The sequence below is a fragment of the Lepidochelys kempii genome, chromosome 12 (genome assembly GCF_965140285.1).
Source record: "Lepidochelys kempii isolate rLepKem1 chromosome 12, rLepKem1.hap1, whole genome shotgun sequence".
NCBI lineage: Eukaryota > Metazoa > Chordata > Testudines > Cheloniidae > Lepidochelys > Lepidochelys kempii.
The window spans coordinates 2807378-2833116 of record NC_136391.1 but is presented as its reverse complement, the minus strand read 5'-3'; the positions used below and the strand labels follow the sequence as shown (position 1 = coordinate 2833116).

The following is a 25739-nucleotide window of genomic DNA, read 5'->3' as shown; positions in this document are numbered from 1 at the left end:
CCTCGATCTGCTGGCAATGCCCCTCCTTATACACCCCAAAATGCCATTGGCCTTCTTGGCAACAAGGGCACACTGTTGACTCATATCCAGCTTCTCGCCCACCGTAACTCCTAGGTCCTTTTCTGCAGAACGGCTGCCGAGCCATTCGGTCCCTAGTCTGTAGCGGTGCATGGGATTCTTCCATCCTAAGTGCAGGACTCTGCACTTGTCCTTGTTAAACCTCATCAGATTTCTTTTGGCCCAATCCTCCAATTTGTCTAGGTCCCTCTGTATCCTATCCCTATCCTCCAGCGTATCTACTTCTCCTCCTAGTTTAGTGTCATCTGCAAACTTGCTGAGGGAGCAATTCATGCCATCCTCCAGATCATTTATGAAGATATTGAACAAAACCGGCCCCAGGACCGACCCTTGGGGCACTCCACTTGATACCGGCTGCCAACTAGACATAGAACCATTGATCACTACCCGTTGAGCCCGATGATCTAGCCAGCTTTCTATCCACCTTATAGTCCATTCATCCAGCCCATACTTCTTTAACTTGCTGGCAAGAATACTGTGGGAGACCATGTCAAAAGCTTTGCTAAAGTCAAGGAATAGCACGTCCACTGCTTTCCGCTCTTCCACAGAGCCAGTTATCTCATCATAGAAGGCAATTAGGTTAGTCAGGCATGACTTGCCCTTGGTGAATCCGTGGTGATTGTTCCTGATCACTTCCCTCTCCTCTAAGTGCTTCAGAATTGATTCCTTGAGGACCTGCTCCATGATTTTTCCAGGGACTGAGGTGAGGCTGACTGACCAGTAGTTCCATGAGCTGCACTTTTCCCAGGAGCATTAAACTTTTGATGTATCTGGCATATGACCTTTAAAAGCAAAATGGATGGAAGGTGATCTCTAGTGTGGGGGTGGGTGGGGAAGTAGTGGGGTCATGGGGGGAGTTGGGGAGACAGGTAACCTCTTCCAAAGCTAGGAAACTGCGCAGGTACTAATTTTCCAAGCTACAGCCCAGTCAGCATTCAATCCCACAGGCAGAGTGTGGTGAGAAGGCACCTGGAATATGCACAGTCCATGTCTAGTCCAAACTCCCTCCCCCTGGGGATTAGCTTTGTTAGGAATAACACAATAGAAGCCTTGGTCTAAGCTGGGCTGTTCCTAGCATTTCCCTGCAGAACCCTTGATGTCTCTGACCCAGGTCACAGACTCAGAGAATCTCAGGGTTGGAAGGGACCTCAGGAGGTCCCCTAGTCCCACCCCCTGCTCAAAGCAAGACCAATCCCCACCTAAATCATCCCAGCCATGGGTTTGTCGAGCCTGACCTTAAAAACCTCTGAGGATGGAGATTCCACCACCTCCCTAGGTAACCCATTCCAGTGCTTCACCACCCTCCTAGTGAAATAGTTTTTCCTAATATCCAACCTAAACCTTCCCCACTGCAACTTGAGACCATTACTCCTTGTTCTGTCATCTGCCACCACTGAGAACAGTCTAGATCCATCCTCTTTCGAACCCCCTTCAGGTAGTTGAAGGCTGCTATCAAATCCCCCCTCGCTCTTCTCTTCTGCAGACTAAATAACCCCAGTTCCCTCAGCTCTCCTCGTAAGTCATTTGCCCCAGCCCCCTAATCATTTTCATTGCCCTCCGCTGGACTCTCTCCAATTTGTCCACATCCCTTTTGTAGCGGGGGGACCAAAACTGGATGCAATACTCCCGGTATGGCTTCACCAGTGCCGAATTGAAGGGAATAATCACATCCCTTGATCTGCTGGCAATGCTCCTACTAATACGGCCCAATATGCCACTGGCTTTCTTGGCAACAAGGGCACACTGTTGTCTCATCCAGATTCTCATCCACTGTGATCCCCAGGTCCTTTTCTGCGGAACTGCTGCTTAGCTAGTCGATCCCCAGCCTGTAGCGGTGCATGGGATTCTTCCATCCTAAGTGCAGGACTCTGCACTTGTCCTTGCTGAACCTCATCAGATTTCTTTTGGCCCAATCCTCCAATTTGTTTAGGTCACTCTGGACCCTATCCCTACCCTCCAGCATATTTACCTCTCCCCCCAGCTTAGTGTCATCTGCAAACTTGCTGAGGGTGCAATCCACACCATCCTCCAGATCATTAATAAAGATGTTGAACAAAACCAGCCCCAGGACCGACCCCTGGGGCACTCCACTGGATATGAGAATGATTGGGAACAATTTCCAACTTGTCAAGCTCGTTTTGAATTCGAATCCTGTCCTCCAGAGTGTGTGGAACCCCTCCCAGCTTGGTGTCATCTGCTCATGATAAAAGCATACTCCACTCTGCTATCCAAGTCATTGATGAAAATAGTGACTCATACCAGACCCAGGACGGAGCCCCGTGGGACCCCACTAGAGATGTTATGAGTGGTCAGGAGAAGCTGGTAGCAACAGTTATTGTGTCAAAGGGCTTTGGCCTAGGCCTGTTGAAGTCACTGGGAACTTTGCACAAGCGCATTACCTGAGTAGCCAGGCAGGCTTCTCATAAAGGCCCCCAACGGCTGAACCTTGCCCAGGAGCACGAGTGATATTGCTGGTCTTACAATGCATTATGGGCTGGAAAAATCTCACCCTCATTGCTCAGCTGGGCCTAACCCACACTCAAGCCTGCTCCTGGCCCCTCTGTGAACACCCTTCATCCCTTGCCCCTTCCCAGAACCAGCATCCCCATGCCCAGCTCCCGCCTTGTCCCTCCCATGAACTACAGCCCCTTGCAGATCCCAGCACTTTGTGTAGAACTGCCTGCTCCTGTACTTGCCTGACATTCCTGATCTCTGCTGCACCAGCAGGAAGAGCGGGAGTCCCAAGGGCAAGTTCTCAGTAGGAAAGTTCAAGGATTTAGACCCCGGCCTCACCCTTTCAACTGCACGAGCACAATAAGGGTTTCCCAGTGAAAGCTCCATTGAGCCCCCAGAATTCTTCCTGCTAAAAGGGAGGAGCAGGGCCCAGGGGAAGCCACTCTAGGCACTAACACAGCTGGCCTCACATGAAGATGGGAGCTGAGGGAGACGGTCGCTCTCCTTGTAGCCTGACACATGCTAACAATGTGGCAGTGAGCAACTCCGCAAAGTTAGCTGTCTGTCAAGCAAAGCAGACAAGGAGGAAGTGCCTGCGGAAGCTGCAGCTGGGTATAAACAAGGGGGCCCTGGCCAGGTGGTGCATCTGTGAGCACTCGGCGTAAACTCATATGCGACTGGGGCGTGCAAACACAATCCCCTGTGTCCAAAGGGAGGGGAGCTGGGGCCAGGTTCCTGGAGCACAACATACGCAGAGCATTGTGTGCAGAGAGGGGCTGAAGAAGGATCTCGAGTTTCTTTTTTAAACTTTCCAAGTTTCCCATGCGCCCACTGAAATCTCCATCGCCTTTCCCCCGCGGAGGAAGTGTAGCAGGGAGCATAATGGAAAGCAAATGGCTACAGCCTGAGTGACAGCTCTGAGTGGTGTGAACCGCCTAGGTCAGCTCGCTGGCCAGTGACCGGCAAAGCCGGTCATGCCAATGCTGTTCACTATGTCTCCGCTATCAAAGTGTGTGTGAGGGGGGAGAACTGCTCCTGGCTGGTGTGTGCTCTGGTGGCTCCTTGGCATTGTCTCTGGCCCTCTCTCTGTGATGGGGCACAAAGGCCGGGGAGGGGGTGCTGGCTGGCTGAGGGAACAGAAAGGGCTCAGCATTGCTTGCCCTTGCTGAGATGGGGTTTTTGGGGTGTCCCAGAGGGAAGGTGGGGCATGGACACTGACACTCCGGGGTGTGGTGCACCCACCATGCCCATCAGCTGCAGCTGGATTGGTGGGTGCCTCTGGGAGCCGGGCCCTGGGCTCCAGCACACCACCCTGCATGGGAGACTGGCTCCGTGCTGTTGGGGTGGGTGAGTGGGGAGGGAGCTCAGGCTGGGAATTAGGCGTTCGGTTTGAGGTGACTGGAAGGGGGGTCAGGCTGGGGGTGGGGGCCAGGGTGCGGGGGGCCCAACAGGGAGAGTGGGCTGGTGCTGGGATGGATTTAGGACTGTGGGGGGTAGCTTATGTCCCACTGCTGGCAGGGGCAGGACTGGGTTGGACTCCGGCAGGTCAGGCAGCAGGGGCGCTGTGTCACACTTGGCCCCTGGCAGCCCGTGTGGGTGGCAGCCCGTGTGGGTCACAGCCTGCTGGGGCTGGGCAGGGGCCTGGCCATGGTCTGACTCTTTTTTCCCCAGGTGTGGAGCAGCTTCAGCTTCCTGGAGGTGAGAGAGATCGCGATCCAGGAGCCCAGCCTGGTGAGTGCAGCCAGGGGCCACCCCTCAGGACCCAAAGTGACAGCCCATCCCCCCCCCCCCCCCGTCGGGACAGCTCATCCCTCTCTCATCCCTGGCTGTCAGGACAACTCTCCCCCAGCCACCTTACTGGGACACCCACCCCCATCAGGACAGCCCCAGGATACTCTCCTGCACCCATCCTCTTGGAACACCCCCACCCCATCCAATCTTATGAGGACATCTCCAGAGACCCTGGCCTGGCAGGGACCTCCTGGGGAAGCCCCGAGTCCGGGCAGATGGAAGGCGCTGCTGCAGAGGGGGAGATCTGGCACTGGCCCGGTGCCCTACCCAGGCCAGCGCCTCCCCTGGTGTCCCAGAGCACTGTGAGTTGAGTAGCGCCCTAGAGCCAGGGATGGGAAGGTGCAAACATCCATCCCAAGAGAGCGTTCTCCCCACTGCTGCAAAAAGAGCCAGTCCCTGCCCATGAGCAGCCCTTGGCAGCACCAGTGAGGAGCAGCCTTCCTTCAGTGCTGGGGAGGCAGGACCCCATGGTACCAGGTGCTGGACAAACGCAGAACACAGAGACAGTGGTGCTGGGGTAGGCTTGAGGTCTTTTGCCAACTGTGATGCTGTGGGTAGTTTCCTGCCTCTCCGTGACTCTGTTTTGGCAACATTAACTGAGCTCTAAGATCTAGACTAAATGTTCATTCCTATTTATTGGCTGGCAAACAAAGCCCCTTACTGAAATGCTATCCTTACATTTCCCAGTACCCTTGCCTCTAGGAGCCAGGGTACAGCCCATATAAATCTAGAATCAGTCTGAACAGACCCGTGAGCTGCGAGGTCTGAGTCGCAAAGAGAGGGCTGGCTTTGTTTGTCTGAGTGATGCTACTTTCCAGTGGGACTGGAAAAGCTTCAGCTCCATTTGTACCTCTAACTTCAGTAGAACAAAAGGGGCTCGTGCATGTTGCAGGTCCATGGCAGTGTAAAATGTTTGGCAGGAAAATAAGAGAGTTCACGTTGTTATCTTTTCTTGCGTCCACAGCTTCCCCTGTGTTGCAGGGTCTTGGTGTGTGTCATGTGTGTCTAGATTATCCAGGCCAATCCAAATTTAGCTGGAGGGTATGTTAAAACCTGGTAAAGCCTCTTACAGAGGAGATTATGTATCTGGCAAACCTGAACGTTGCCTGACCTGTAAAACAGGCAACATAAGAAAACACCATTCTGAATGCTTTGAATGAAGCCCCAGTCAGACCGCAGCCGCTGTTAGCCAGCACAGTTTGCTATTTGTGTGATTGATGTAAATGTTGCTGCGGCTGTGGATAACCATAGTCTAGAAATCGCTGCTGTTTGTTGGGAGTTACGTAGTCAGTCCCTTCAGCAATCCGGTTATGTGTTTCACTAGAACCTTGTTTGTGGAGTGGGAAATGGGAAGTCTATTACAAGAATCACATGTATCATTAACAAAGACATTGCTAGAGAGGATTTGCAAAGGATGGTCACAGGAGTAAAAGAAGGAAGGACTTGGGTGGACTGGAAATGTATATGAGAACTAGAAGAAGTACGTTAGTCAAACATGAGTTATTGGACTCGGTACAGGAGTAAATGGGTAACATTTTGTGGCCTGTGTAGCACAAGGAGTCAAACTAGTTGATCTAATGGTCCCGTGTGGCTTCACAAAGAATTTACTGGACAAAATTCAGATGCAATCTCAGAGTTCAGAGGCTCTGCTCCCTCTGCTATTGGCCTACTGCCCCTGGTGACCCCCCAGAAAAATAGCAATTGACTTGTCTTACAAAGCTATGGTGAGAATTTGCCAGGCTTAAAATACTCATCATGCTTACCTTGATGACATGTGAAGAACAAATATTTTAGTCATCTGTCAGAAACGTGCGTCCCCAGAGCAGCTAGACTTTGGCAAGGCTGGCCTCTGAGAATTGTGCTTTTCCAGATTAAGTGCAAAGTATTCCTTTGTTTTTCATGTAGCTAATAATCCTCTGAAACAGATTAGCTACAGGAAGACTGGCTTGGGCGATTTGCTCCTGGCTTCCGGGGGTTACATTTTCCAGGGGATTCTCCAGGCACTTCCCCTGCCTTTGGGGTTTGCTCCGGTGGGTGAGGTGCTGGAGCTGCGTCTGGAGGCCTGCAGAGAGCAGCAAGAGGTGAATTTATTGGATTTAGTGCAGTCTTGTGAAATCCTCCTGCCCTGCGGGGCCAGTGAGTTATTCTGATGGGCCAATAAAGCATGATTAATTGTTGTCTTTATTCTCATGGCAAGGGATGGGGGCAGAGTGAGAAGATTTTTGTGCCTGGGTTTGTACGTTTTCATGAGAAATTTGCCAAACTGCTGTAAGCATAAGGATGATTTAGTTGTTTATTTCCTGATGATACGGCTGCTAGTTTATTTCTGACAGTTTGTTATGGAGGCCCCATTTGGAATCTCACTATTAAGACTGTGTTGAGTTCTCCACTGAAAGCCAGGATTCAGCCAGTTTGTTGTGTATGAAAAATCCTTGTCAAAATTACAGCCCTGGCTTGTTGAGCATGGAATGAATTTTCTCAGAATTTAGTGAATCCATTAATTATGTCAGGAGTTAACATTTAATCTAAAAATGGATCCTTTCATAAATGCGACACCCTGTACCTGACCTTTTTATTTAACCCTAATGCTTTTGGTAACAGGGTAACACTGACTGCAAGTAGTGAAGCCAGGAGGGGGGAAATCAAGTCAGGTGTGTCTTAAAATCAATTTTATCCGGAACCACAAACCAATGGTTATTGCATGGTGTCACAGCAGGGCAGAGTTAAGGTTGTTTGGGTGCCACAGTTGCACATTTCTATCCCTTAACTGGTTTGCATTTCTTTTAAGTTTAGCCTTAACTTAGGATTTCCTGGGTTTATAATACTTTGGTTTTAGAGCACGTACAGTACCTGTAACATATTCTATGCCAAATTGCTGATAAGTTTTCTCAAGCTTAGCTCCATTGAAACTTAGTCTTTGTCTGAGAATTATAAGTAATAACACTAGGGATATTTAGCACAGCAAGAGCTCGCCATCTTAGCACACAGCTTCGCTCATTTGCTCCCTTTGTGGTAGCATCTGAGGGGTTTTATGAAATGTATTTTCTGCTTGCTGTCTCAAATGTCATTCATCTCATCCCCTCAGGTTGTCATAGATACAGATACAGCCTCTTACGCCTTCCGGCTTGTGTCGCTGGACGACTTGGAGCAGGTGGTCAGCCATGTCACCATGTCGCTTAAGAAGGTCTTTCCAGACTCTTCCCCTGGGTAAGGCTGTTCCTGAAACGTTTGGTTAGTGGTTATAATGGGACAGCCTGCCTTGTTGCTGGCGGAGCTCTGATGAGATCTCCGAGAGCTCCCCGACCCTATATTTGCTTGTACAGTAACTCCTTGCTTAACGTTGTAGTTATGTTCCTGAAAAATGCTACTTTAAGCGAAACAATGATGAGGAAATTGGATTCACTTAAAAGAATTAATGTAAATGGGGGGGGGGGTTTAGGTTCCAGGGAAATGTTTGTACACAGCAATGATGATTGTGAAGCTTGGTTGAAGTGGTGGAGTAAGAGGGTGGGTTATTTCCCAGGGGATGCCTTACTGCTAAATGATGAACTAGCATTCAGCTGAGCCCTCAAGGATTAACACATTGTTGTTAATGTAGCCTCACACTCTACAAGGCAGCATGAATGGAGGGAGGGGAGACAGCATGGCAGAGAAAGACAGAGACATATACTGTGTAACCCTTCTGCCCGTCAGAGTTGGCAGCAACAAGGGCCGGGTTCAATATCTAGGGGTTCCATTCCAATAACACAATGCAAACCGGCTCGAGCCCCCACCCAGTGACCTGGGACAAATATATACCACCCCCGCTGGGCGCCTCCAAGAGGCGATACTTCCCCTCTCGCAAGCACATAGTCTGAGTGTAGCAAAAGTCTTTTAATAACAGAGAGAAACAATGTGGCATTATGTTGGGGAAACACCACCAACCGGATTCATAACACAGCCCATGAGCAAAAAAACCACCCCAAGCAAATTGGGGCATGCCCCTTTCCCTTTGGTTCTTGAGTCCAGCAACCCCAAAAGTCCAATGCCCCAAAAGTCTCTGTCCCTGGTCAGGGCAGCCCCAGAGTTCGAAAGTTTATCGGCGGAGCTTTACCTCCCAACCTGGGTGGAAATGGGACGGGGGTAAGAGGCACCTTACGTGATCTGAAGCTGACCGCCCCATAGCTCCATAGCGGCGCTCCGCTCCGCTCCGCCAGCCGCCCCACAAAACTCCTTCGCTCAGCTGCGCTCCGCTCCGCCAGCCGCCCCACGAACTCCTTCGCTCAGCTGCGCTCCGCTCCGCCAGCCGCCCCACGAACTCCTTCGCTCAGCTCCACGGCCCCACAAGCAACTCCTGCCATCCACACACTGCTCCGTGTCGAACTGCTTCGCCAGCCGTCCCGCAAACTGCTCCACAATATATCTTCAGGCTCCCCCACTACTTAACACAACACTCAGTGATTTCAGCGCTTAGGTGAATTCAGCTTATAATAGGGGAGCCCCAGTGCTGGTGCACTGTCAGCCCAAAGTGAGCTCAGCAGCCTATAACTAGACTTCTAATGAAATCAAAATTAGCTCTGATATTCCACAGTGGAGAGAGGAGGAAGTGCAATTAGCATGTAAGGCCCTCACCAAGGGGCCCATGCCACCAAGTATTAATACTTGTCCCCAGCCTCTCTCCATTCACACAGTTTTGGAACCCATGACCCTTGCCTAGCGAGTGCTACTTAGATGATGGTGAATCCCTCCATCGTAACAAAAGGCCACGTACAGTTCCAAGCACAGTTCCCATAATCAGGGTAATAACAATTTATTCTTCCTGCCCCAATAACAGAGACACTGGGGATCCCACAGCAGCCAAAGTGACCATTTGGGCAGCTATGGTCTCATTCTAGGCGTGGTGGGTGTGCCTATGCAAATGAGATCGGCCCCTGAAGTTCTTTTCCACAACTTGCCACACCTCACCACCAGATGTCAGGGTGGAGCTCATCCTGACACTGCTTACAACTGTGTATGTGGGAGAGACGTGCATTGCCCCTTTAAGTATGCTGACACCACTCTAAGTACATTGCCCTTTTAAATAGATCAGCAAGTTGAGATAAAAAGAAAAGGAGGACTTGTGGCACCTTAGAGACTAACAAATTTATCTGAGCATAAGATTTTGTGAGCTACAGCTCACTTGAGATAGCAGCTGCTACCAGCAAGCTCCCTCTGTCCTGAGCCCTGTCCTGAACCAACCCCGGCTCTGTGGAGATGGGCTAAAGGAGAAGGGGGGAGCGGGACACCCTGACATTAGCACCCTTCCCCTCCCAACTTCCACAGCAAGCAGGCGGCTCCCAGGAGTGGCTCCCAGGCAGAGGGCAGGAGCAGCACACAGCGGTGTGGGGAGGGACAGCTGAAGTGCCCGGCAATTGTTAGCCTGCTGGGCGGCTGCCCCACAGGGAACTTAGGGGAGCAGGGAGCTGCTGGGGGGCGCTGCTGGTCCACCCTGTTCCAAGCCTCCGCAGCTCGCTGCAACGGGCTGCTCTTCCTGCCAGCAGTGGACAAAGCAGGCGACTGCCAAACAACGTTCTAAGGGAGCATAGCGCAACTTTAAACGAGTATGTTCCCGAATTGATCAGCGAGGTAACAATGAAACAGTGTTAACCGGGACAACGTTAAGTGAGGTGTTACTGTACAGAATTTAAATTTGGGGCCAAATGTATGTGTGTTACAATGTTCCTCTAGTACAAAGGCAGTTGGGCTAGTGGACAGAGCCCTGGACTGGGTTCTATTCCTGGCTCCACCACTGGCCTGTTGGGTGATCTTGGGCAACTCACTTCACCACTCTGCGCCTCAGTTTCCCCAACTATAAAATGGGGATAATGATACAGCTCTCCTCTATAAAGTGCTTTGAGATCTGCTAATGGAAAAGTGCTAGATAGGAGCTAGGGATTATAAAAAAGAACGCATAAAGGGTATGCAGGATTACAAAGTAAATTCATATGAAGTGTTCCTAATAGAGTAAGCTCACCTGTTTCCAGTCAATATAGCCAATATGTAGGATTGAGAATGTTTTCTACCTAGCACCCCATTTCTTTACTTACCCTGGATTATTTTTCATAGAAAACTGCTCAAAAACTATCCCCCCAGTTTGTTCGAGAGAATTCGAAGGATAACAGACTCCCTGGAGGAAATGCTGCAGAATAACCAAGGACCCTGTGGTAATCAGACTGTGCTTTGTGCACGTACATCACAGAAAAGAGAAATACTGTGAAGAGCCCTCACACACCAAGGGTTGCGAGACTTAGTGGCTTGGGGTGGAGTTTTCAAAAGCTCTGTTGACTTCAGTGGAAGCAGAGCTAGGGGAATGCAAAGTGCTTTTGGAAAAATCCCACCTTGGCTGTACAGCAATTAACTTCCATCAGGAAGAAAATAAGTGATAGCTAACACTAGTGCCTGCAGCCATCTGCACGTTAGGCACGGTGCATAACCTTGGCAGGAATCTGACCATTTGGAGTAGCTCTGGCCATTGTCATAAGGTGGGAAAAATATTTACATGACATTGGCACCAGTCCTGCAAACACTTCCCTAAATATTGTATTCCCACGAGTAGCCCCACTGAAGTCAGTTGCGTGTCTGAGCCAGGGTTCCTGTGGGGAAAAAATTGTATGTGACCATGTAATTAAAGGTTACCCCATGATTACACACAAGGGGGCATCATTAATGTTGCCTGTGCATTTCCTAACTTTTCCAGACTTAGCTTTGCAATCTTTTTTGTATATATATTGCAATATTTTCTCCTATAATTTATATAAGAAAAAGTTTGTAAATGGAATTCTGTGATCAAAACATTCTGATTTAAAATCTTTTAGCCTGAGAAGTTTGTGTATTACAAATAATGTCTTGGTCCAGTAAAAGAGATTAGATAACAATGAAAGAAAGAATCAAGATAAGTAATTAATGAGTCAGTCAGCACCAAACAGAGAGGCACCCAATCCATGATTCAACATTGTGCTGGGAGAAGCGAGGGTTTAATTGGACTTTTAATTCTAGCCCTCTCTTTTCTGGATTCCAAACTGTATTAGTTTCTATCCTTCCCCAAATGTCCCTTTTTCTCTTTCTACATTCCCTCCATGAGCTGCTGCTAACGTTTCTGTCAATATAATCTTCCATTTGTAGGTGGGTTTTCGGAGACATATGCTGCTTTATGTGACTACAACGGCTTTACCTTCAGAGAGGAGATCCAGTGGGTAAGCTTGTATGGAAGCAATTTCAACAGGTCATTTTAAGGTCATAACGTTAGGGGAGTTATCAGATGGGTTTTGTACCTATCTGAAACAACACCTGCTGTCTCTCCAGTGGGTTATAAGCTATCCTTTGGGGGGCACAAGGGGGAGAGGGCTACGTTTTTGTTTAATTTAGGCAAATTTTGCCCCCTTCGCTTGTAGTGGAGTGTGCTTGCATGATTGTCAAGGAAATCTCAGCAGCAACACCAGTCACTAAATAATCAGCATTGGAAATTACATTGCACTGTTTGCACTGGAGAGATACAGCTGGACAAAGGGAGCCAAGCAGATGAAAATGCTGTATAACATTATTTGAGAGGATCTCATGAAACCTCCTGAAAATAACTTCATATTAGGTGGGATGTGAGCTCTGTCCAGGGGCTTGGGAACTGGCTGAAGAGCAGTAAATTCCCTGTAAGGAGCTGGGAGGAGGTGCCTAACGACATGGTGCCAAGATCCGTGGGAGGTCGTCTTTTTAGCATCTTTGTTAACTGTCTGGAAGCATGGAACCTTCACCCCACTCGAGATGATATTAAAGACATTGCAAACAGCAATGTGGAAAGAACAATAATTCAAAGGGCTCTGAAATCCAGGAAGAAAATAGGCAAGTGAGATTGAAACCAAGAGAGATTTTTAACTGTTGCCCAAACTATCAAGGGATGCGGTGAACTCTCCATGTCTTGATGTCTTCAGTTCCAGGCTGGCTGCCTCTCTGGAAGATGTGCTTTAGTCCAACACAAAGACTCAATACTGGGGTAGCTGGGTGTTACACGGGGGTCCAAGTAGATGATCTAATGGTCCCTCCTGGCTGTATGCATCATAATAGTTCTGGGGAAGAATTACATGGAACAGATCCTTGTGGGCAGGGAGGTCCATGTAAAAAGAGCTGGGTGTGATCAGGAAGAATCAGGTTAGACCCAGCTTTGTAAGGCAACATGTTGGGTATAAAAGAACTGTGGCATGGCATTTAGGGCTGCGTGCCCTCCATCTAGGAGGGAGATGGCAGCCCTGCCCCTTGCGGTCTGTGTCTGTTTTCAAGCTACTTTGGGCCATCCAGCTAGCAGCAAGCTGATGCTCAGCGAAATGAGAGAACAGATGAAGGGGTTGATTTGATAAGAGATTAAATGAACTCCATCACAGTATTTCATAACGTGCTGACTAAAGACGGAGGGTGAAGCCTTTGGGGTGAAATTGAACAAAGGGAAACTGAGGCTGACTATGAGGGGAAAGTGTCCCAGTGCTGTGAGATCGGTTGAAGTGTGGAGGAGCCATTCGAGGCCAGCAGGCAGCAGTGAGGAGTCCTCAGGCTTCAGCCTTTCTTTTTTGGGAACGTCTTCAGAGACATCTCCTCCTCCTCCTTCTCCTTCTCATCCTTCCAGCCAGTCCAGGCAGCTTTCAGAGCAGCAATGCCCTGTGTGTCATGGGGACATGGCTGGGCCCAATCCTTGGCAAGGCCCTGTCCCTAAAATGAATCTCCCAGTCACTGGGCATACTCCTGCCGTCCCCCTGCCCCAGCCCAGGAGGCTTATGGCCAGGGGTGAAAGTAAAACACAGGACTTACTGGTTTGGGGTCCAGTGCCTCTGGCGGAAGGGGCAGGGGTTGGGGGGTCAGCATTCCCCAGCCAGCCCATCTGCGCTGCCTGGCCCACACCGCCCAGGGCTCCAGCGGCGGTTTAAAGAGCGGTGGCGAGTGTAAACGACGTTAAAGCGCTTCTGTAGTAGTGCTTTAAAGTCAGCTGGGTACGGGCCGGTACCGGTGGCCACTTTTTACAGGTACACCGTACTGGCCCGTACCGGCTTCCTTGCACCCCTGCTTACGGCACAGGCTAGGCCTCAAGTGGGCCTTGAAGAGTTTTATGATGATCAGTGTCTGAGGCCTTCCCTCTTTGTGGCCAAGGCCAAAGAGCTTCATGCCTAGACACCAGCACTTGACCCGGGTCTCCCTCAGCAGCCAGATCTTCTCTTAGAGATTCAGGTGCCCACAAAGAAAGGGGCCCAACCTCACAGATATCAGATGCCCTCATGTTGGCCAGCTCGACACGGTTGGTCTGTGGCAGGCGCATTCTTCAGACTCCAAGCGGCTGATCTGTGACTTTTTTATGTTGGAGGGAGGTTGGTGGGGATAGTGGGTGTATCAGGGATGGGTTTCCCTTCCTTTGCTGTAACTTCTCACTGCTGGCTGCTTCCCCACTCAGGAGGGTCAGTGGATGGTCTTGTCCCCTGCAGAGAGCTACCTCTTCTCTCTGCTAATTCCTCTTCTCCTAGAAAGCCCAGCAGGTGATCCAGCCGTACTCTGGGACCTCTGCTCTCTTGCTCTGAAATAGCCCCGGTTTTTGTTCTCTCTCCTATGTTCCCATGAGTGTTAAATTCAGCTCTGGATGATGTGATTGTGGAGAGCTCGTGCAGCCTGGTTGATAGCTCTGCTGCTGCCCCCGAGCCTGCTCGGGTGAGGACTCCCCTCTTTCGAGGGGTGCTGGGTCAGCTTTCCAGGAGGAGGTCAAGAATGTCCTGTGGTGTGATGTCTGGCGAATGCAGACCATTCGAAGCTGACGCTCAGCATGTGTCCTGACCAGCGCCATGTTGCGCTGTAATCCTGCCTTGCAGCGTTTCTCTGGGCTAATATGCTAACCTGTCTGTCTGTTAGGATGTGGACAATATCTACCACAGCCAAGACTGCCGAGAGTTCAACCTGTTGGACTTCGCTCACCTAGAGAGCAGGTGAGTTGCTGCTGAAATCTGTGATCAAGATCATGCAAGACAAAGACAAGTAGCAAAATACGTTGTTCTTGTAGCGAGCCTGAGAATATCATGATACACAGTGGCCGGCGGCCCTTTTAGCTAAACGTGCCTGCAGAGCAGCATTTCCAAGCGGATTCGTACAGTACTCTGAAAAGCGACTCTCTATAAAACTGGCCTCTTCGTACTCCCAGGCTGGCTCCTCATGTGTATTGGAGTCCAGTCAACTGGCTTTAGTGACTGAGGGCTGGTCTACATGCAAACTGGCCTAGAAATAATGAAATGGGGTAATTCACCCCTTTGTATTTTCGCGTGATTCTGTCTGTGCGCACTCTGAGCTCAATCTGTGTGTGTCTTATTTGGATTTAGTTTTGTCAGTGGGGAAAAATAAGATTTAAAATCTTTTGTTTTTTTTCCACTGACAAACTAAATAAAAGGAGGACACTCGTCAGCTGCACTAAGAATGTCCACATGCAAAATTGCCCCAAAAGAACAAAAGCTGTGAGTTACTTTGAGTTATTCTGGTGACAGTTTGTTTGTAAACAAGCCCTAAGATAAATGTTTGTTGTTCTTTTTACTCTGGTTATCTCTACAGGGCCAGTCCAGCCATGGGAGAGTAGAAGTGTGAATCAGCATCATTAATTTGCCAAGGTGCCTGTTAGATTTTCAAGCGGCAATTTAACAAGCTCTGTTTACTAATTTGATAAATGCTGTGGCCGCTACTGGGATGGAATTGAAAAAGGATAACCCCTTTTCATAATAATAAGAAACGCTAGAGGAGCTCTTTCATTGGCAGGTCTCAAAGTGCTTTACAGAGGACTCAGGGCCACCATACTTATTTTAGCGATGGGGGAAGTCACAGTCTCACAAGGTCACCCAGCAAGCCAATAGCCCAGCCAGGAATAAAACCCAGGTCTCCCACGTCACAGTCCGTTGCTTTACCCATTAGGCAACACCGCTTAGCACAGTACTTTTACTGAGTTCAGGGAGCACTCATTTGCTAATGTTAGGTTCCTTTCTGTGCTACTTTTGATAGTACTTTTCAAATCAGGGCACTTGGTTGCTCTTAGCCAGTCAATAGGATTTTTAATTCACCAAGAATCACTTAGGTCTGCAATTAGTAGGTTTATAGATCAAGTTGATATACATAAAATATTTGAAGCCTGTACCATGTGCAAAATATACATGCACTCTAGTGAGCAATTAACACCGACCGGTGTCGAGGCCCAGGGGCCAGCAGCTATATACAGGAACAATACTAATCACTAGTCTTTCAGTTGTTCTGCTACTTCTGTTGATATCCAGTAGATGGCGCAGGTGTATAGTAGACTCCTTTGATCCTTTTGTTATCGGAGGCTTTTTATGTTTCATTCATCTCAAGGGTTGTATTATGTAAGCGGGGGAATAGTCCCGCTATTGTGGGGAACTTTTCTGTCTTACACGCTACCCCGGTGAAGTGGGCTAGCAAAAGGATCTGAGTCCTCGCTCCCACTCCCTGTACCCAGAAGCCTGCCTGACCTCAAGGGCTCCCCTTCCACTCTCCTGTGTGGCAGAGTCCTCGTAACCCCAACAAGGCTGGGCCCAGGATTCCTGGGGGGCTCGACCCCCAATCTTGTCATGGTCACCTAGGACAGAGGCTAGGGTGTCCCCACTCTGGGGTGCTCTCTCTGCACTGGACACTTCCCTGACCCACTGATCATTACCTACAGTTCAAAGCAAATACCATTTATTAAACAGCAATCAATTAAAAAAAAAAAGGAAAAACTGGGAAATGTTAAAGGAAAACCCATCACCCTGCTCTTTGGCATGGGGACACCACAACCAGCGTCTCTGGGATGTCAGGGAAGTTCAGTCTGTTCCTCACACGTCCCAGTCTTCCTTCTCAGGCCCTGGCCGTGCTGCAGAGATGCTGCGGGTTGGACACTTGCTCTGGCAGTGGCCACACACCCTCAGGCTTTAGGTGGCAGGACCCTTCTTCCCAGTGTCAGCACCCCTGTCGGGGTTACGATCCCACTCCGACTCTGACCTGCCAGGCCTCTTGGCTGGGCTGTCTCCCTGCACTGAGCCCGCTGCCCAGGGTCCCCCTCGCTCTCCCCAGCTGCTCACCGCACCTGGCTCCAGACTGCTCCAGCCTGAGCCTCAGCTCCACCACTCTGCCTCCAGCTCCCTGGGCTGCTTCTCTGGCCCCTCTGGCTCTGGTTGCTGCAGCCCTGCTCCCAGCACACGTCTGCTCCCTGGGCTGCTTCTGGGACTGCTCCCAGCACTGAATCATAGAATCATGGGCACCACCAAAAAACCCCTGGGCAGGTCACCTCATCCTACCAAACCAAGCAGTGCTGGGTCTCAGAGAGGCTTACATAGAAGACCCCACTCCTTCATGGAGGTAAGATCCATTTACTAATAGACTCATAGAATCATAGACTTTAAGGTCAGAAGGGACCATTATGATCATCTAGTCTGACCTCCTGCACAACATAGGCCACAGAATCTCGCTCACCCATTCCTGTAACAAACTAATCTATGTCTGGGCTATTGAAGTCCTCAAATTGTGGTTTAAAGACTTCAAGGTGCCAGAGAATCCTACAGCAAGCGACACGTGCCCCACACCTCAGGGGAAAGCGAAAACCCCCTGGGGCCTCTGCCAATCTGCCCTGGAGGAAAATTCTTTCCCAACTCCAAATATGGCGATCAGCTAAACCCTGAGCATGTAGGCAACACTCACCAGCCAGACACCCAGGAAAGAATTCTCTGTCGTAACTCAGATCCCACCCATCTAACATCCCATCACAGACCATTGGGCATATCTACCGCTAGTAGTCAAAAATCAATTAATTGCCAAAATTAGGCTATCCCATCATACCATCCCCTCCATAAACTTATCAAGCTTAGTCTTGAAGCCAGATATGTCTTTTGCCCCCACGGCTTCCCTTGGAAGGCTGTTCCAGAACTTCACTCCTCTGATGGTTAGAAACCTTCATCTAATTTCAAGTCTAAACTTCCTGATGGCCAGTTTATATCCATTTGTTCTTGTGTCCACATTGGTACTGAGCTTAAATAATTCTTCTCCCTCCATGGTGTTTATCCCTCTGATATATTTATAGATAGCAATCATATCTCCCCTCAGTCTTCTTTTGATTAGGCTAAACAAGCCAAGCTCTTTGAGTCTCCTTTCATAAGACAGGTTTTCCATTCCTCGGATCATCCTAGTAGCCCTTCTCTGTACCTGTTCCAGTTTGAATTCATCCTTCTTAAACATGGGAGACCAGAACTGCACACAGTATTCCAGGTGAGGTCTCACCAGTACCTTGTATAATGGTACTAACACCTCCTTATCTCTACTGGAAATACCTCACCTGATGGATCCCAAGACCGCATTAGCTTTTTTCCTGGCCTTATCACATTGGCGGCTCATAGTCATCCTGTGGTCAACCAATACTCCGAGGTCCTTCTCCTCCTCCGTTACTTCTAATTGATGCATCCCCAATTTATAACAAAAATTCTTGTTATTAATCCCTAAATGCATGACCTTGCACTTTTCACTATTAAATTTCATCCTATTACTATTACTCCAGTTTACAAGGTCATCCAGATCTTCCTGTAGGATATCCTGGTCCATCTCTGTATTGGCAATACCTCCCAGCTTCGTGTCATCCGCAAACTTTATTAGCACATTCCCGCTTTTTGTGCCAAGGTCAGTAATAAAAAGATTGGTCCCAAAACCGATTCCTGAGGAACTCCACTAGTAATCTCCTTCCAGTCTGACAGTTCACCTTTCAGTGTGACCCCTTGTAGTCTCCCCTTTAACCAGTTCCTTATCCACCTTTCAATTTTCATACTGATCCCCATCTTTTCCAATTTAGCTAATAATTCACCATGTGGAACTGTATCAAATGCCTTACTGAAATTGAGGTAAATTAGATCCACTGCATTTCCTTTGTCTAAAAAAATCTGTTATCTTCTCAAAGAAGGAGATCAGGTTGGTTTGGCATGATCTACCTTTTGTAAAACCATGTTGTATTTTGTCCCAATTACCATTGACCTCAATGTCCTTAACTACTTTCTCGCTCAAATTTTTTTTCAAGACCTTGCATACTACAGATGTCAAACTATCAGGCCTGTAGTTACCTGGATCACTTTTTTTCCCTTTCCTAAAAATAGGAACTACATTAGCAATTCTCCAGTCGTATGGTACAACCCCTGAGTTTACAGATTCATTAAAAATTCTTGCTAATGGGTTTGCAATTTCATGTGCCAGTTCCTTTAATATTCTTGGATGAAGATTATCTGGGCCTCCCGATTTAGTCCCATTAAGCTGTTCGAGTTTGGCTTCTACCTCAGATGTGGTAATATCTACCTCCATATCCTCATTCCCATTTGTCGCCCTACCATTATCCCTAAGCTCCTCATTAGCCTCATTAAAGACTGAGGCAAAGTATTTGTTTAGATATTGGGCCATGCCTAGATTATCCTTAACCGCCACTCCATCCTCAGTGTTTAGCGGTCCCACTTCTTTCTTTGTTTTATTCTTATTTATATGGCTATAGAACCTTTTACTATTGGTTTTAATTCCCTTTGCAAGGTCCAACTTGTCATGGCTTTTGACCTTTCTCACTTTATCCCTACATGTTCTGGCCTCAATAAGGTAGCTTTCCTTGCTGATCCCTCCCATCTTCCACTCCCTGTATGCTTTCTGCTTTTCCTTAATCACCTCTCTGAGATGCTTGGTCTACAACTCCTGCCTATGAATTTTTTCCCCTTTCTTGGGATGCAGGCTTCCAATAGTTTCTGCAACTTTGATTTGAAATAATTCCAGGCCTTCTCTGCCTTTAGATACACAAGTTCTTCAGTCCAATCCACTTCCCTAACTAATTTCCTTGATTTTTTAAAGTTAGCCCTTTTGAAATCAAAAATCCTAGTCACAGATCTGTTTTTGTTTATCCTTTCATTTTGTTTCAACTGAATTAGCTCATGATTGCTCAAACCAAGGTTGTCCCCTACAACCATTTCTTCTATGAGGTCCTCACTACTCACCAAAACCAAATCTAAAATGGCATCCCCTCTGTTGGTTCAGCAACTACTTGGTGAAAGAATCCATCAGCTACTGCATTCAGGAAAATCTGAGCCTAGTACTTGTCCTCCAGTCTATATCTGGGAAGTTAAAGTTTCCATTGATCACATAATTCCCATTAGTATTTACTTCATTAAAAACATTAAAGAGGTCTCTATCCATATCCAAATTAGATCCTGGCTGTCTGTAGCACACCCCAAGCACTATCCCAGGGCAGGCTCTAGTAGCTTTCTTCCACAATGTGATTTTTGCCCAGACAGACTCTGTCTTATCCTTTCCATCACTTCTGATTTCTTTACCGTCTATCTCATCATTGATATACAATGCTACTCCACCACCTTTGCCTTTATTTCCGTCTTTCCTAAACAGCACATACCCTTCAATACCTGTAGTCCAGTCATGACTCCTATTCCACCATGTTTCTGTTATCCCTATAATATCTGGTTTCACTTCATGCATCAGTAGAGTCATAGAATCATAGAATATCAGGGTTGGAAGGGACCCCTGAAGGTCATCTAGTCCAACCCCCTGCTCAAAGCAGGACCAATTCCCAGTTAAATCATCCCAGCCAGGGCTTTGTCAAGCCTGACCTTAAAAACCTCTAAAGAAGGAGATTCCACCACCTCCCTAGGTAACGCATTCCAGTGTTTCACCACCCGCCTAGTGAAAAAGTTTTTCCGAATATCCAATCTAAACCTCCCCCACTGCAACTTGAGACCATTACTCCTCGTTCTGTCATCTGCTACCATTGAGAACAGTCGAGAGCCATCCTCTTTGGAACCCCCTTTCAGGTAGTTGAAAGCAGCTATCAAATCCCCCCTCATTCTTCTCTTCTGCAGGCTAAACAATCCCAGCTCCCTCAGCCTCTCCTCATAAGTCATGTGTTCTAGACCCCTAATCATTTTTGTTGCCCTTTGCTGGACTCTCTCCAATTTATCCACATCCTTCTTGTAGTGTGGGGCCCAAAACTGGACACAGTACTCCAGATGAGGCCTCACCAATGTCGAATAGAGGGGAACGATCACATCCCTCGATGTGCTCGCTATGCCCCTACTTATACATCCCAAAATGCCATTGGCCTTCTTGGCAACAAGGGCACACTGCTGACTCATATCCAGCTTCTCGTCCACTGTCACCCCTAGGTCCTTTTCCGCAGAACTGCTGCCTAGCCATTCGGTCCCTAGTCTGTAGCGGTGCATTGGAGTCTTCCATCCTAAGTGCAGGACCCTGCACTTATCCTTATTGAACCTCATCAGATTTCTTTTGGCCCAATCCTCCAATTTGTCTAGGTTCTTCTGTAACTCTAGTTCATAGAATCATAGAATATCAGGGTTGGAAGGGACCTTAGGAGGTCATCTAGTCCAACCCCCTGCTCAAAGCAGGACCAATCCCCAACTAAATCATCCCAGCCAGGGCTTTATCAAGCCTGACCGTAAAAACTTCAAAGGAAGGAGATTCCACCACTTCCCTAGGTAACGCATTCCAGTGCTTCACCACCCCTCTAGTGAAAAGTTTTTCCCTAAACCTCCCCCACTGCAACTTGAGACCATTAGTCCTTGTTCTGTCATCTGCTGCCACTGAGAACAGTCTAGATCCATCCTCTTTGGAACCCCCTTTCAGGTAGTTGAACGGAGCTATCAAATCCCCCATCATTCTTCTCTTCCGCAGACTAAACAATCCCAGTTCCCTCAGCCTCTCTTCATAAGTCATATGTTCCAGTCCCCTCATCATTTTTGTTGCCCTCCGCTGGACGTTTTCCAATTTTGTCACATCCTTCTTGTAGTGTGGGGCCCAAAACTGGACATAGTACTCCAGATGAGGCCTCACCAAAGTCGAATAGAGGGGAACAATCATGTCCCTCGATCTGCTGGCAATGTCCCTACTTATACATCCCAAAATGCCATTGACCTTCTTGGCAACAAGGGCACACTGTTGACTCCTATCCAGCTTCTCGTCTGCTGTAACCCCTAGGTCCTTTTCCGCAGAACTGCTGCCTAGCCATTTGGTCCCTAGTCTGTAGCGGTGCATGGGATTCTTCCATCCTAAGTGCAGAACTCTGCACTTGTCCTTGTTGAACCTCATCAGATTTCTTTTGGCCCAATCCACCAATTTGTCTAGGTCCCTCTGTATCCTATCCCTACCCTCCAGCGTATCTACCTCTCCTCCCAGTTTAGTGTCATCTGCAAACTTGCTGAGGGTGCAATCCACGCCATCCTCCAGATCATTAATGAAGATATTGAACAAAACCACCCCAGGACCGACCCTTGGGGCACTCCACTTGATACCGGCAGCCAGCTAGACATGGAGCCATTGATCACTACCTGTTGAGCCCGACGATCTATCCACCTTTCTATCCACCTTATAGTCCATTCATCCAGGACATACGTCTTTAATTTACTGGCAAGAATACTATGGGAGACCGTGTCAAAAGCTTTGCTAAAGTCAAGGAATAACATGTCCACTGCTTTCCCTTCATCCACAGAGCCAGTTAGCTCATCATAGAAGGCAATTAGATTAGTTAGGCATGACTTGCCCTTGGTGAATCCATGCTGACTGTTCCTGATCACTTTCCTCTCATGTAAGTGCTTCAGAATTGATTCCTTGAGGACCTGCTCCATGATTTTTCCAGGGACTGAGGTGAGGCTTACTGGCCTGTAGTTCCCCAGATAACACCTTCTTCCCTTTTTTAAAAGATGGGCACTATGTTAGCCTTTTTCCAGTTGTCTGGGACCTCCCCCGATCGCCATGAGTTTTCCAAGATAATGGCCAATGGCTCTGCAATCACATCCGCCAACTCCTTTAGCACTCTCGGATGCATTGCATCCGGCCCCATGGATTTGTGCTCGTCCAGCTTTTCTAAATAGTCTTGAACCACTTCTTTCTCCACAGAGGGCTGGTCACCTCCTCCCCATGCTGTGCTGCCCAGTGCAGCAGCCTGGGAGCTGACCTTGTTTGTGAAGACAGAGGCAAAAAAAGCATTGAGTACATTAGCTTTTTCCACATCCTGTGTCATTAGGTTGCCTCCCTCATTCAGTGGGACAATCAGTGGATTCTTTCTTGCTCCCGTTAGGATCCTCTTCAGCCTTAGGTCCACATCCTGTATCTTAGCACCCAGCAGACAGCACCCCCTTCTGTTCTCTGGATCAGCTCTGGTTACAGGCCTGTATATCCTTCTCAGTAAGGAGTCCCCAGTCACGTAGATCTGCCTTTTCCTGGTGATGGTGTGATTGTCTGGTCTATCCCCTGTTCACTCTGGCTGCAAGTCCTCTTGATTCCTATTCTTCCTTGCAATCCCATGCAACCCATCCCGTATCCTCCTGGGGCTCATATTTGGTGTTGTTATCTCCATTGACTCTTCCTCTCTTCCTATAGGACTAGCTGCTCTTCTCTTCTTCCTTGCCCTCTCACCTTCAGTGACCACCTGCTTCATTTTCCAACTCCACAAAGCTGTTCCTGAGTTCTATTTCTCCTTCACTAGCCCTTCTTTTCCTCTGGTTTTCTTAGTCACATGCTTCCACTGTTCACTTTCCTCACCCAGCAGTCTCCTCTCAGAGTTCTTTGGTCCTGCTTCCATCTGCAAGTCTGAGCTTTTCCCTTCAGCCTCCTCACGTCTTTGCTCCATCATCCCCTTGAACCCCCTTCTAAACTCAACCAGAGTTTCCACCTGCATCTCCAATCCTCGGATCTTCTGTTCCATCAGCTCTATCAGGTGGCACTTCATGCAGATGAAACTCTTTTCAGGTCCCCCCTCCAGGATCATGGCCATACCACAGCTTCCACATGCCATCATCTCCATTGTGTCTTCCACTGCCTGGGTACCTCCCACTGCTGCCTCTGTGTCTGTCACAGCCTTCCCACCTAAGTCTTGTTAGTCCGGGAAACACAAACCAAACCAAACCACCACCACCCACAGCAGAACAAACCCCCAATGAGAACCACAACGCTGCCAGATCACCACCCCCCCCTTCACTAGCCTGTCTGTTCCTCTGCCTGGCTCTCCTAGTCTTCCCCCCAAACTCCCCTGTTTACAGCTCTGTGTGCTGGCTCCTGGGCTGCTTTTCTGGTTCTCTCTGGCCAGCACGGTTCTGCTCCCCAGACCAGCTTGGGCCCCGGCTCTCTCCTTACCTCAGCCCCACTCTGTCTGGCCCAGGCAATAGCTCACATGGAGGACAGGACCCCCCTGGCCTCCTGACTCCCGCATTAGCCTGCCCACCCTGTCCATCAGGCTGACCTGGAGCACTGGCCTCTCCCTATCGCCCTGGGGACTGTCAGTCTCCCGGTCCTGACTTCCCATCGACCCTTCCCCTTTCTTTTGATACTGGGAGCTAGCAACCAAACTCCCACACTGAGTTTTAGTAAGGGGACAACAGTCCACTTACAATTAGTGTACTACCCAGAAAATTAATTGGAATTTCTCCCTTCCCTGCCCTATTTTTTAGCAATTTCTTTCCACTGGTTAGATGCACATACCTGTCTGTGTTCCTTTTCCTTCTTGCGCCATACAATTGATGTCATTTGCAGAGCGCCCCAGTCGGTTTAGAAAGAAAAGCAGTTCCTCTGTATTTAGTAGATATGGTCTATACCTTCTTTACCTATATTGGATACCTTTAATTTCACATCCTTTAGGGCTGACAGCAAAAGGGGACATTATAGTGAAGGAACTGGACAGATTATTTACCTATAGAGAGACAGATCTGATTAATAAGGCAGACAAATATGCAGTTTGTAACCTTTCACATTTGTCTTTTTCGGCTGTCACATCTAAAGGATGTGAAATTAAAGGTGTCTGATATATACACATATGAATGACTTCTTTGTGGGATCCAGAAGTTTTGACCCCAGAGCCTACAGCTTTCTGGGTCATACAGTGAGCTATTTCTGACTTTCATCCCTCTCTCAAACCTGATGAACTCCTGGAACACAACGGGCCATATGCAGAGGCAAACAGGGCATAGCCGCCTTTGTCATCCTTTGGCTGGTTTTTTGGAGTCGGCGGGAAAGAGGCTATTGCTAGATTTAAAAAACCCACATACAAGAATTAAGATTCAAGAATAACCTTGAGGTCCAGTTTAAAGGTTACAAGCAAAACAAAAGCATTTGGGGTTAGCACAGAGGAGTTCACAAGCTATAAAGAAATAAAAGGGATAAACCTAATCCCATCTTCCTAGACATTTCCTGATCTACTTATATATCTGGGGGTTTCAAATGAGTAGTCTCTAGGTATGATTTAGATGATTTTTCACACCTGGCCCCAAGTTTCTTACAGCATAGTTCCAGCCCTGTCTCTGCTTCTCTCCGAGAACAACAACAGACAGACAAAGGGGAAGTTTTTTCCCTATTTTAAAAAGTTCTAGCCTTCCCATTGGCTCTTTTGGTCAGGTGCCCACTCCCTTCCTTCTACCTATGCAGGGAGACTTTTTAACCCTTTACAGGTAAAGCAAGTAGTGAACAACTACTAATAGGGATTTTATAGCTAACTGGCTGGCTGCGTGCCATAAAAGGGAGCTACCCCCCTCCCCCCTCGGTCATTTATCACTGCTGTCAAGCGATTAAAAACCTTAAGTGCAATTAATCACGCTCTTAAACAATAATAGGTATACCTTTTATTTAAATATTTTTGAATGTTTTCTACATTTTCAAATATATTGATTTCAATTACAACACAGAATACAAAGTGCACAGTGCTCACTTTATATTTATTTTTTATTACAAATATTTGCACTAAAAAAACCGAAAAATAGTATTTTTCAATTTTGCTAATACAAGTACTGTGGTACAATCTCTTTATCATGAAAGTTGAACTTACAAATGTAGAATTATGTATGAAAAATAACTGCATTCAACAATTAAACAATGTAAAACTTTAGTGCCTACATGGCCACTCAGTCCTACTTCAACCAATCACTCAGACAAACAAGTTTGGTCACAATTTGCAGGAGATAATGCTGCCCACGTCTTGCTTACAAAGTCACCTGAAAGTGAGAACAGGCATTCACAAAGCACTTTTATAGCTGGCATTACAAGGTATGTACGTGCCAGATATGCTAAACATTCATATGTTCCTTCAGGCTTCAACCACCATTCCAGAGGATATGTGTCCATGCTGATGATGGGTTCTGCTCAATAACGATCCAAAGCAAAGCGGACCGACGCACATTCATTTTCATCATCTAAGTCAGATGCCACCAGTAGAAGGTTGATTTTCTTTTTCGGTGGTTCGGGTTCTGTAGTTTCCATATCTGAGTGTTGCTCTTTTGAGACTTCTGAAAGTATGCTCCATACTTCGTCCCTCTCAGATTTTGGAGAACACTTCAGATTTTTAAACCTTGGGTCGACTGCTGTAGCTATTTTTAGAAATCTCACAT

The 25739-nt window shown here is 47.9% G+C and overlaps 1 protein-coding gene across 1 annotated transcript in view; it reads left to right on the top strand.

Moving 5' to 3' along the window:
• The window catches only part of CARMIL2 (capping protein regulator and myosin 1 linker 2), a 141057-nt gene that overhangs the window by 5578 nt on the left and 109740 nt on the right, over positions 1–25739 (top strand). Inside the window, exons 4-8 of the mRNA XM_073307100.2 lie at positions 4204–4263; positions 7409–7530; positions 10408–10505; positions 11464–11534; positions 14215–14288. Coding sequence (XP_073163201.2) covers positions 4204–4263; positions 7409–7530; positions 10408–10505; positions 11464–11534; positions 14215–14288 — 425 coding nt within the window. The remainder of the gene's footprint in view (positions 1–4203; positions 4264–7408; positions 7531–10407; positions 10506–11463; positions 11535–14214; positions 14289–25739) is intronic.